Source organism: Ctenocephalides felis, unplaced genomic scaffold (assembly GCF_003426905.1).
Source record: "Ctenocephalides felis isolate EL2017-DRISC unplaced genomic scaffold, ASM342690v1 CF-g0.4_SCAFFOLD_01918, whole genome shotgun sequence".
In the NCBI taxonomy this organism is placed as follows: Eukaryota; Metazoa; Arthropoda; class Insecta; order Siphonaptera; family Pulicidae; genus Ctenocephalides; species Ctenocephalides felis.
This window is the reverse complement of record NW_020538072.1, coordinates 3,879-16,862: the sequence shown is the minus strand read 5'-3', so window position 1 is coordinate 16,862 and position 12,984 is coordinate 3,879. Positions and strand designations below refer to the sequence as shown.

At 26.5% G+C, this 12,984-nt stretch overlaps 2 protein-coding genes across 2 annotated transcripts; both read right to left on the bottom strand.

Moving 5' to 3' along the window:
* Window positions 1–595: 595 nt before the first annotated feature.
* On the bottom strand, window positions 596–5,141 carry LOC113380188. The gene is made up of 3 exons (XM_026619586.1): window positions 5,102–5,141; window positions 3,522–3,651; window positions 596–935 (listed from the first exon to the last, which is right to left on the bottom strand). The coding sequence occupies exons 1-3, from the start codon at window positions 5,139–5,141 to the stop codon at window positions 596–598; spliced, it is 510 nt and encodes a 169-aa protein (XP_026475371.1).
* A 450-nt stretch (window positions 5,142–5,591) lies between these two features.
* Window positions 5,592–11,020, bottom strand: LOC113380189 (abhydrolase domain-containing protein 2-like; the record flags this gene model as incomplete). Its single annotated transcript, XM_026619587.1, has 5 exons — window positions 5,592–5,840; window positions 5,937–6,091; window positions 6,893–7,087; window positions 9,022–9,208; window positions 10,853–11,020. Coding segments are annotated over 5 exons (875 nt in total), but the record flags the coding sequence as incomplete, so codon positions are not given.
* Between the last annotated feature and the right edge of the window lie 1,964 nt (window positions 11,021–12,984).

Here is a 12,984-nt window from a genome sequence, read left to right as displayed (position 1 = left end):
GTTAAAATACAAAACAAAATGTATATTTTCCCGATTCTTAAAATCTCAAATTCATTTATGGGACAGCAATAATATACTTAAAATAGTTTGAACATTTGCGATCTGATTTTGCTTGGACAATTCAGTTATAAAAAAACTATTGGATTTCAAAGAGTTTATATAGTTTTCAGCCTATTATAAAAGTTCTAAATACAATAGATATATTCAATATAAGATTATACTTAAATATTTTTTAGATTGTATATTATAAGTAAATATTATATTAATTCTGCATAATATTTTTATATTATTTGTTTTTAATATTCATATGTACAACATTTAGAATAGAAATTTTAATATAGTGTTTAAAAACATTTCAATGTTTACATATAATGCAATTTATATATTTGATATATAACATTGTCAATAATGATCAACACAAAAAGTATTATCGATAAACTTATTTTTTATTATATTTATTTAATCTAAATAAACATATTAGTATTGATAAGTTTATCACAGCCCAAGGTCATCATTTTGAATAAACACTAATAAGTTATATGTAATTTATGATTGCTCAAATATTCAATAAATAAATATTTACCATAAATTTGCATTATGTGGTACTCACATCAACCTGCTCACAAAACTGAGTTATCGCTATGAAATCATCAATATCGTTGTCATTCAAATTCCTTTTTAATATTTCTAATATATTTTCTATTTCAGCTTCTTTAGTTAAATTTGCAATTTGTAAACTAATTTGTATTTCACCTATGTACGCTTCATAGTATGTCCAAGAATCATTTGCAAGTTCCAGTAATTCTGATAGTGAAGGTTGCAAAGAATTTCCATTTGTTAGGATGCTATTTTCGGGAAAATCATAATCTTTCACTGATTGCTCAAACTCATTGAATTTATTTCTAAGTTCCCCTGTTGATTTTTCTAATGTTGACCTAAAAATCATACAATAATACAATAATTATATGATATAAATAAATTAGAATATATAATATAATACATATATTTCAAAACAAATAGAAGTAAAGAAAGAAATAAAGCTTAAAGTTAATAAAACTGAAATTGAAGAGGTAGACAATATAAAATATCTAGGACTCAATCAAAAATTAACTCGGACAGACCATATAAACAGAGTGATAAAAAAGATAGTCGAACTAATAGGAACACTGAAGAGAATACACTACTATAGAACAAAACACAATATTTTCATACTGAAAGCGCACATAATGCCTATAATCATGTATAGAGTCAAACCACAAATAAAATATAGAAAGCATTCAGAAATTAACAAAAGAACAAGAATAATCTATAATCTCCTCTATTTCACACCTACTAAGCAAATTAAATATGTAACAGATAACCTACCATTAAATAAAATTATTAAAATAGAATAATGTAAATTAATACATAAGATTAAAAATAACAAAATTAAAACATGCTCATAGATATTTATAAATAAGAAAGTAAATGAGCACAATACAAGACAACAGGAACATTTTTATCTAAAACAAACAAGAACAAATAAAACCAGGTGGAACATTATATGGAGTGTTTCCAAAAATCATTCAAATGGGCTTTCGAAATAGATAAAGATGACCAGAGAAGAAATTAAGTTAAAAGAATATTATAAAGAAAACCTAGATAAATAAATTAGACCAATGTATGAATGTAAAAATGAAGAAATGTATGATTGAATTATAGAATAAATGATATAAATGTTGTAATGACCATATTATATATATAATAATGATATACATAAAATAAATATATACTATTAGATATTTTGTATGATCTCTCAAACCAGACATTTCCGTCTGTCTAAGATGTACAAAATTTATATTATAATTCAAATAAATTTAAAAAAATAATAATCTGAACTTTTATATGAGCAATCCCATGTTGGAATTATGTTGCAACTATTTGAAAGAAGGCAGCTAAATTAAGTTAAGTTAATTGAAGTTTGGAATTACGTTGAATATAATTTTAATACCTTTTAAGACAAAACCGAAACTTTCACATGAAACATGCTAAATCGAGTAAAGGACTTGTAAGTCCTCTGAGAAGTGCAAGCAGCCTTTACAATAAACTACCAGACGAACTAAAAACAATGACAGACCTAAACAGTTTCAAATAAATTGAAAAATTACATAAGAGACAAATGAACAAATGAGTTAAAATCCCTATTTTAAATACTATATTACTTCTGTTTTGTAAAATATTAATCACATTAAGTATAGTATTATGTATGTACGCAAGCGTTCTGTGTGGTTGTATAATAGTATAATAGTAATAAGTAAAAATATATGTCTAGGGTGCGTTCGACTTGGACGCTTACGCGCTGTGAGCGCTCACGCTTATAAGCACGATTTTTAGCGTTCGACTTGGCCGATAAGCGCTCAGAATCGATAACTAAATTCCGTTCGTTTTGGAAACTGTGAGCGTCAATAAGCATCAAAATGGCGGCAACTGGCATTAACGGTAATTGTGTGTAAATTTTATTACTTCTGATCATTCAGCGGGATTATAAACAATTTAACAATTAATAATAAATGAAATTTGGTTTGCTTATGCTTAATTCATATTAATATTAAAATTAAAATTTAAAATTATTTAAAATTAATTAAATTAAAATTAATTAATATTAATATTAATATTAAAATAAATGTGATATACAACTTGGCATTCTTGCGGGATTATAAAAAATTTAACAATTAATGAATAAATGAAATTTGGTTAGCTTATGCTTAAGTAATAGTAATATTAAAATTGAAATTTAAAATTATTTAAAATAATTAAATTTAAAATTAATTAATATCAATATTAATATTAAAAAATAATTGTGATCTACAGCTTGCCATTTTTGCGGAATTATAAAGAATTTGACAATTAATAACAAATGAAATGACAGATAGTAAAAACAACTGACGCTCACGCTCACACGCTGCCCTACCTCTGTGGCGTGAGCGTATGTGAGCGCAAAATATGTGCTACGAGCATCCTACGATGGTGCTACGAGCGTGCTTATGTGACACTCACAGCGCCAAGTCGAACGATGAAAGCGCGCTCACGGCGCGCTCACAGCGCGTAAGCGTCCAAGTCGAATGCACCCTTAATGTTTAAGTCTGTTACATAAAATTTAGATTTTATTTTTGTTATAATTGCTGTGATCTCTCATACCAGAACAATTGTTTGACTGAGATACAGTATGTATGAATTATATCAAATAAATAAATAATAAAAAAAGCGAATATCAAGACCTTTTTCAAAAACAAACTTCAGTATAAAATATAACATGTATACATTACATAATCCTACAAATAATACAGACTAATTGAATGAAATCTCTGAGCAAAATAATACAGTATTCAAAATGCAATAAATCAATGATGGCAATTAAAACTTCTTACAATCAAAAGCCGATATATCTACATATACATATAGCATTAATATTATATTTTAAGTGGAATTAATATAAGATTACACCTTTTACCTTTATACTAGTAAGATGACAAAAAACTTACGTTAACTTCATAACAGAACACACTAAATCATTTATTTCCAATAACAGAGAGTATATCAATCGCTTTCTTAAATGATTTTCATCTTCATTTACACTCTGTACAGCCCTAAAAATTGAATCAAATTTACACACTATATTTGTAATTTATATTCACAAAATATTATTACTTTTCATTAAAGCTAAATGACGACATTTTGCAAGTGTACGATTTAGAGTTGAAGTGCAACTTTCATTAACACTTTTGCTAAGTTGGTTATGCTTAGCTAAATACTTAAAATAAGCAACCACACATTTTTGTATATTCTGCTCCATAATAATTTAAATATTTAGGAAACGTCTTAAATCATTTGCTTTAATAATTTTAGTAGATTGCTTCTTGTTTGCGCAAACTTAACCTCCAAATAACATTTTGACAACTGTTGCGTTTGAAACGTGTGAAGTCATATACAAATACTTGCGCACAGGTATGCAAACATAAAAGAAAAAACGGAAAATTTCAAATTGGGATAATTAAACCTTAGGAATCAAGTACAAGAATTTGTAGATAAATAAACATTTTTAACAAAAGTTATTTATTCATTGTAAGTTTCTATCCGCAAAAATAACATTTTTCTTGTTTTCCATGTTATAAAATATGTTTTTTGACGAGATTGATTATTTCATTGAGGAACCATATAACCAGAGAAAAACCAGATTCTGGACCATATAAACCTATATTTAATTCGGCTGAATGTTACACCTTTTTAACTTCAAATGAAGTAATTTATTGTAATCGTCCAAAAATCCAAATTAAAAATGTTTTGAATATCAAAAATAATTCGGATTTTAATATTAATTCTAGCTAAAATACTTGAAATAATTATAACTTTGGAATTCAATTTAGACTTAGAAATATTAGAAATTTGAGATAAGATTCTTCACCAGCTGTGAAGTGTATCCTCAGCTGACAGTACTCACTTAGGATACAGTCGACAGTACTCACTTAAAATAAATGTGTTGATGTAGTATTAATATAAAATACAGTTTATTATTATAATTTATTCAACATTTTTGTACATAAAGTCTGTCCTTTATTTACAAATCATAATCTTTATTAAATATATATAAATATTCATTTTGTATATTTTATTTCAATAACTCACAAAATAAACATTTGTTGATGCCCAGGCTAAGTTCTAACAATATTTTATCACAATGTGGTTTGATTGCACAACTTTTTACAGAACTAAGAAGACATTTCAAATTTTGTCTTTTGGTTTTAGTAAACGGTATGACTTTGATATGACTATGTCAAGAATAGAGAAGACCAGTTTGTCTTCTCAAATTTCTGCAGAACAATAGTATATGCAATCATACAATAATAATTAAACATTATAATCTAAATAATAGTAATTAAATTTAGAAAATTTAAAGTTGAGCAGAAACGTTTTGATTATATATTAGAAATTAAAAAATAAACAGCAAATGAAAAATAAAAATCTTACAATTATAATACATTGATCACTTAACAATTAATGGAAATAAAATTAACTATGCTACCGTTTTGAATTCTTTGAAACATTTGCCACACATGTGACTTACATATAAGCAATGCCATATACTCCAAATATTTCTTCAACATGGTAATACACAATATAATTTCAACTCAACATATCTTAAAACTCTATAATTTATATTAATGGATTCTTAGCATCATTGCTAAAAATATTTATTAATTTTTGGCATAAAGACATGAATTCACACATTTTATAGTTAATTACATATATGCTATTTAAAAATAGCAACCATAAAAAATTGGAAAACCTTTCCAGGAAGGTTTTATTGCCAATTTATATAAAGGTATAAGTAAATAAATCACATTATTGTTAATCTAAGTATTTATAAAAAAGCCAGTGGAATGTGAAGCGACTTTTTATGACTACAAAAATATATCTTTATTTTGTTTTTTTTCTTTTATTTTTCTCTAATTCTCTTAACTTTTAAGACATATATTGATCTTCACATCTGCATATATATAAATTTAGAAAATAACTTCAATAACATCGAATAACTGAGCACAAGATGCAATAGACAAACACAAATAAAAAAATAAATCCACAATTTATAACAAAAAATTATTTCATAAATTTTTATAAATAATAATTATAAATCTAAATTGGCTTAATAGCTCTTTCATTATGTGCAAGCAGGAGACCTCCAACCAAGCTTATCACTGCTCTATCTATCCAGGTAACGGGATTGGGGTATATGAGACCCCCTTCAAAGAATCCTAGATGACCTCCATGAGAAAGTTCTACGTAGATCATTCTTCTAGAAGAACCTAAATAAAAAAAATGAAATATAAAATATGAATTACAATTAGGTACATCTTGTAGTCGCAATTGATAAATTTTATAAAGCAAAATTAATAACTCACCAGCAATTTTTCTTATAGGATCTAGAAGAGTGTCATGGAGTAAAGGATCGTCTTTAGCATTTATAAATACCATTGGAGTTTCAATGTCCTGGATGTAGTTTATGCAGGAACTCCATTTGTATAAAGCGTTTACAGATGGAAACTTGTGAACTTTTCTATAAATAAAATACTAACATGGGTATTGCATTTATTAAACAAAATTAATTAAAACTAGATGTAAGAGGCATTTTGCAAGTTGCATACATTCCCTGGTATATGTAAAATTTACACATAGCATGGAGTTTATGCATTTTTATTTAAACTGTAAAGAATATTTTATATGAATGTGCCCCCCCCCCCTCTTATATAATTTATATAGATACAAATATGAATTTAAATAAATATAGTTCACATATAGTGATTCAGCTGCACAAACACAGACTTGAGAACATAGATGGTGTATATCTTAACTCAATGGCTTTAATGAATTTTAAAAATGAAACCACTTATTGTAGAATAATAATATTTTAGGATGTTCATTTGGACCAAAAATTGTATAACTATTCAAAGTTTTAGTGCAATAGTCAAAGTCACTTCACTTTGCTGAACATTACTAAAAATTAATCAGCTCAATTCTTAACTAATATCTTTCGAAGAGATTTTGGATTTTCAAAATTGTTTGAGAAAACTGTAGACAAAAAACTTTGCACTTAACTAAATGTTTTTACAAGTTTGGCCTTTTAAATGTTTGTAGTGTGGAACAAAAATTGTAAAAAAAATATGTGACTAGTTATCATATGTTATAAATCTATTGTCATGATTCACTATTATTATTACCGCATTGTGCTGAAACTTAATACATGTTTCTATCAGTTATGCTGAATATATAGTACCAATAGAGAAATTCATAGAGATGATTTGTTTAATATTCCAGTAGCTACATTCAAATATCATTTGCAATTAATTTATATTCATACCTCGTATAGGCGTCATCCAATTCCGGCAAAGTAGCTGCCGATGCTATATCTCTCTCATTCAATTGGCATTTTAATTTCATTTCATCGGACAGGAGAATATGTCTGTGTTTCAAAATTATTGTCTTCACACTTTCTGTTAAAACATACAAGTAGAAACGACGAAAATTTTGCCAATTCAGTAGCCATTTCGTACCCCTGCAAAATAAAAAAGAATTATAAAAATTGACTTGTTATGCATAATGCATATTAACAAGTTATATAATGCAAATTTACATAATACATAATGCAATTTGCGATAGTGCATGTATGTAATATATTAAATGTTTATTCAAAATTTATATATTAACAAAAACTATAGTTTTGCTTATTTTACAATATAATTAACATATTACAAAATGCAAATTAACAAAAATATACTTAATGCTACTTGCGATATGCAAGTATGTAATATGTAAAATGTTTTTTACAAATACATATAATAAAAAAAAAAATAGATTTGCTTATTTAAATTGTATATTGTATTTAAATAGTATATATAATTTTGTAATATATTGCAAATTATATATACTAGTGATTATTTAATATTTTTGTGTTAAGGCAAATTGCTGGAGCTTCCCGGTTTTTAAACAAATAGTATACCAAAATAGGCGACAAATAAAAATGTTAAGCAAATTCTCAATTATCAATTCAAATTTTAAACATTTTAAAATAGATATAAAATTAAAATATTGTATTCTATTTGAAAGTTTTAGAAATCGTTAGTGGTCTATATTGAAATCCAATGTCGCGAATATCTGTTATCGTTGAAAACCGATTAATCAATCAAAGTTTATATATAAATTTAAAACTAGTGGGGTGCATGGCATCGTGCCTTAAGGCAAATTGCTGGAACTTCCCGTACCGTAATTAAAAATCTTAGTACGGAACCCAAAAAAATTTACACAAAATGTGTACACATTATTAAAATCTCTATAAAATATCTGATAATTTGATGTACATATGTCCAATTACCATTTTTGACCGCCAAATGACATTTTGTTTAACTTATTTCTATTGAGCGTCCATAACCTCTGGACCTGTCTTCCGAAATATTTAATCAGTTCTTTATATTGTCAATACAAGTAAAATGTTTTTTGAATTATTAAAATCGGACGCTCCGTTCTCCTAAAAACTGAGTTACCGTTACACACACACGTACATCAAATTTTTCTAAAGTATGCTTAAATGTTCAGAAACCTCTAAAACGTAAAGATATATAAAAATTTCCATTTTCGATTTTTTTACGATTACTATAACTTGCCATACGGGAAGTTAATAAAAACTGTACTTGTTTATATTCATTGCTTAAAATAATATAGAAAGATTCTATAAAAATTAAATACCACGTTTGTTTTTGCAAACAGAAAATCATTAGAAAAGTTCACTAGAAAAGTCTCAATAGTATAATAAGTAATAAATAGTATAATAAGTAATAATAAGTATTTCATATAATATTTTATGATTAATATCAAAATCAGAATAATAAAATAAATTATTTTGCTAGAAAAGTTCACTAGAGGTAATTCACATAATGTGTTATGATTTTATTTACTTTTAATCAATAAAATAAACCAATATCAAATAATAATAATAAATCAAAAAATTAATATCAAAATCAAAATAATAAAATATTTTGCAAACAAGGAGAAAGGAATTTAAAATAATGCTATATTAGAATCTACAAATGATAATTTGAATCTTCACTAATCTTTATTGTGCATTTAATTAAATTTATATCTAAAATAAGTTCTATTAATATACTAATTTATTGAAATTCATTATTTAATGCGGTTATTAATATTATATTTAAAAACCAAGTGAATTTCAAAATAATTGACTTACTTAACTAGCTGTAAGTGGAAACTTAGATGAACTTCACGAAAAGCGTAAGACTTAATAAAGAAATAAGATTTATAAATTAAGATAAAATTTTAACTGTTTTCACTTTCACTAAAAGCTAATCATTGCAATTTCCAATTAATATCTTTCAAGAAACACTTTTATAATATCTTTAATGCTTGAAGCTCTAAAGCGTGGGTTGTATGTTCTAAATTAATTACTTAATTAATTAGTTTATCATTGAAACTTACTCAATGGCGTTGTATCCTTGGCATATTGAAATTCCTCCAATTATATTACCATTTTTAATTTTTGTCTTTTCACCAAGATATTTGGTGATGATATTGCCTCCTAAACTGTAGCCCACACAAACTATCTTAGAACGAGGAAACTGTGATTGCAGATGTCGAATCATTTCATTATAATCATCGGTATGACCTGAAAAATTAATATAAATGCAATATAATATAAACAATTTTAATTCAAGTTTTTATAAATGGTTGAAGCAAATTTCAATAATAAATATTTTTATATTTCGAAAGCCAAAGTACTCCATGAGAACAAAGTGAATGTTCGACATAGCGTGAATAATTCGCATTAATTCCAGTGTTCCATGTCGTTGATTTTCAACAATGATCATCAACAGTTATATTAGGTAATTAATTAATGGCATCAAATTTAAATTGGCAGAACCTCGTACAAAATAATAATAAAAATGTGCTAAAATTCGACAATTTTAATATTAAACTCTATATACTATTAATTAAAGTAAAGAAAATAAATGGAATCAACACTGTAAGTTCTTCTAATCTATTCTTAAGTATACATACTGTAATTTCTTTAAATCTTTTATTTCAAATCTTCTCTCGATTTGCTTTATAAAATTGATTCAATTCAAATATTCTTTATATTATATTACATATACGTTTAAATTAATTATTAAACTAGTTGAAAATGGCATTTAGCCTTAAGGCAAGTTCCATAAACCTCCCGAAATGTGTAGTAATTGACTTAATCAAATTTGAGATTTAGATATTTAGATAAAATTTTCAACTATTTATATGGAAAATAAAGCTATCGCTATCAATTAAATCTAAACATTGCAATTTCGAATAGAATTTTCTTAAACACAATTAAATTAACTGTAATTATATTAATTATATTGCAGAGACACTATAGTGCTTGTATGCCCTAAAATTGTAGCTTATCATTTTAAATTTTTATGAATTAATAAATGTTTAACTCATCTCATCACAAAAGCAACTTTTGACACCAATTTTGACTACAATATTTACTCAGACTTTGATGAACTTTTAACATTAAACTATTTGTCGTAAAGCCGTAACATTTTAGTATGTTTTATAAGACTATGATATCTATTGCCAAAAAAGGTTCATAAAAATCGCCAAAAAAATTGGTTCAACGGTTAATTTCAAGAAAACGGCTCGGTAGATTTTTACCAAAAGCTTATCAGTATCATTCCCAACCAATATCTTTCGAACAGTTTTTGATTTTTTTAAAATCGATTCAGAATTGAGAGCTAACACGTGGACGAAAATTTTTTTCACTTTTCTGCTTCGTGGCACAAAACCGAGAAAAGATAATCCACATAGAAATACATTGAGGGCTTTTAAAATTTTGAAATCGGTTCAGAGGTTTCTAAGCAAACGTCGATGAAATTTCTAATTTTGACAAACGCATAAAAAACGATACTTATTTTTGCAAACTTTGACGAATTTTCAAAATTGAACGACTTGTCGTAGGGCCGTAATATTTTAGTACGATCTATAAGACTATGGTCTCTACCGTCAAATAAAAATTCATAAAAATCGTCGAAACATTTTTTACTATTCTATTCTTTCTTATAAAGCTATTTCTTAATATAGTGTAATTATTCTAATTCTTTTAAAATTGATTTAATTCATTTTCAAGTAGCCTATAAGCCATTGGAATACAATTTGTTAAGATATTAATCTGTAACAGTTGTTTTTCCAAAGACAGACAGATTATATTATGAAATAAAGTCCTTAGACGTTTTTTGTTATAAATATTATTTTTTATAATTTAGCTTTATTTACATACCATAACTGAAAATTCTAGAGCTAGTGACAGGCACTCCAGATAAGGCACCAATATGATTAAGTACGGCACATCTGTATCCGTAATATTGTGCGTAATGGACAAATGTGCGAATGTAGACCGACTCCGAAGAGTTACCTATGCCAGGGCACACTGCCAGAGTTACCTCATCTGAAAAAAAATAAGATAACAAATTAAACTAAGCGTAAGTGGCATTTTGCATTTAAGAAGGTTGCCTGAACTTCCCGATACGAGTAAACAATCGACTTAGTTAATAAGAACTGTGATTTAGCAACCCCTAGGGTCCATTAATCACGTGAGCGATTTTTATGGATTTTTGGACCCCCTCCAAAATTAGCAATCCACCCCGACACAACATCACGTGTATTTTTAGTACCTAGAAAAATCGTAAAAATTTTGATTTTTTTTGAAACTTTTTTTTAAATAGTTTTTTTAATTTCATTTTGAAATGACATATTTTTTAATAATTATTCTATAATTCATTTGCTAACATAAGTCTGTAACTTAAAATCAATTACATTCGCGTTGAATGCCGCATTACTTGTAATGGAAAAATTTAACTTGAGAGAAAGGAAATAATTATTTTCTATTTAAAATGTTGTTGAACTCGACAATAACAAAAAAATAGTTTTAAAAAAAATCATGCAATGGAATATGTAATTAAACTATAAAACATCAGGGCAAGAGAAATGATGTAAATGCAAAATAATTGCGAGTAATTGCTTTGAATAGAAATTCTTGCTACACCCAAAACGTTCATCAAATGAGTTTTTAGTTCGGTGAACAAACAAAACTATAAGGATGGAAAATTATTAGGTAACTGTAGCAGAGACGGATTAGAATCTAATCAGGAAATGTGTGCAATCGATTTATAAAATTGGCGACAAGGTGTAATAATGATATAGCTAACATTTGTACTGATGCACATGAATCGTTGAGAATAATATTAAGGATCTGTGAACAATTTAAAATAAAGCAGTAACGATCCAACAAAATTATATCCTGAATCTGGATTTGCCTACAATCTGCTCCAGATAAATTTAACAAATAATCATAATAAAACAACAATGCCATAGATTATTCTCAGATTCTTAACCAGCTATCCTTTAACGTTCTTAGATTCTCTTATCTTTCGATGTAATAGAATGTCCAACAAATAGTAAAAAGATTTTTGTTGCAGAGAAAAAAGTTGCATCATAGACCGCTGACAACTAATTACTATCTGTACAGGTTAATTTTTATTATTCTTTATTTATGAATCCTTTGTATTATATTTTAGTGCCAGTAATTACATACTATTTCATATTGAACAAATATTTTGGGAAATATATAATAGAAATTTAGCTATTTTTTTAGGCATAAACGGCAAACAGAATTTAATGAGTGCTATGAGTTGTTGTGCTGAATAAACGATTATGAAATTTGAATTATAAATTCCATAAGCTTTTCGGACCGCTTGATGTCAAGCAGTAGTGACATCGTTTCATAAAAATAACTATAATCGGTATTGCTGCAATAATCAATAGCAAATTCATCAGTATCAGAATATTGAATTAATATTTGTTTTTTAATTTATTCAATTAAGAGAAAAAATTATAATACATGAGCATTTTTGATTTCAATAAAATTGCATTTGCAATTCTGATATTCCAGTAATAAAATCAGAATATTTTTATATTCTATTAATGAAAATTCTTTACAACATACCGTTAAAAATTCTAAATGATTTTTTAATAGCTATGATCATTCCACATAGGTTATTATATCGCCATAGTATTACACAACTTAACTCACTTAATAAAATTTTAATTATGTCAATTACATTTTTTCATTATCAGTTTTTTAAATTCAAGTACTAGTGACAACGGTTCTTCCAAATAACTAATCGGTATTACTGCATCAGATAACAAATTCATCAGTATCAACGATACTGATGAATGTATTATTGATTGATGCAGCAATATCGTCAAAAGCTATTTAGATGAACCGATGTCACCACTGATTGACATCAAGCTGTCCGAAGAAGTTATGGAACTACTGATGCAAATACCACAGCTCCAACCAATAATACAAGAAAAAAATCAGTTTTACAAGAAACATCACCTAGCCTTTTG

What these genes read in the sequence shown, in the direction of transcription:
- LOC113380188 (XM_026619586.1), bottom strand. Translation starts at nt 5,141, where the DNA reads ATGTTGAAGAAATATTTGGAGTATATGGCATTGCTTATAT. An exon ending in GTATATGGCATTGCTTATAT is followed by an intron (nt 3,652 to 5,101) that starts GTAAGTCACATG and finishes TTACAAATATAG; the next exon opens with TGTGTAAATTTGATTCAATT. An exon ending in TGTTCTGTTATGAAGTTAAC is followed by an intron (nt 936 to 3,521) that starts GTAAGTTTTTTG and finishes TATGATTTTTAG; the next exon opens with GTCAACATTAGAAAAATCAA.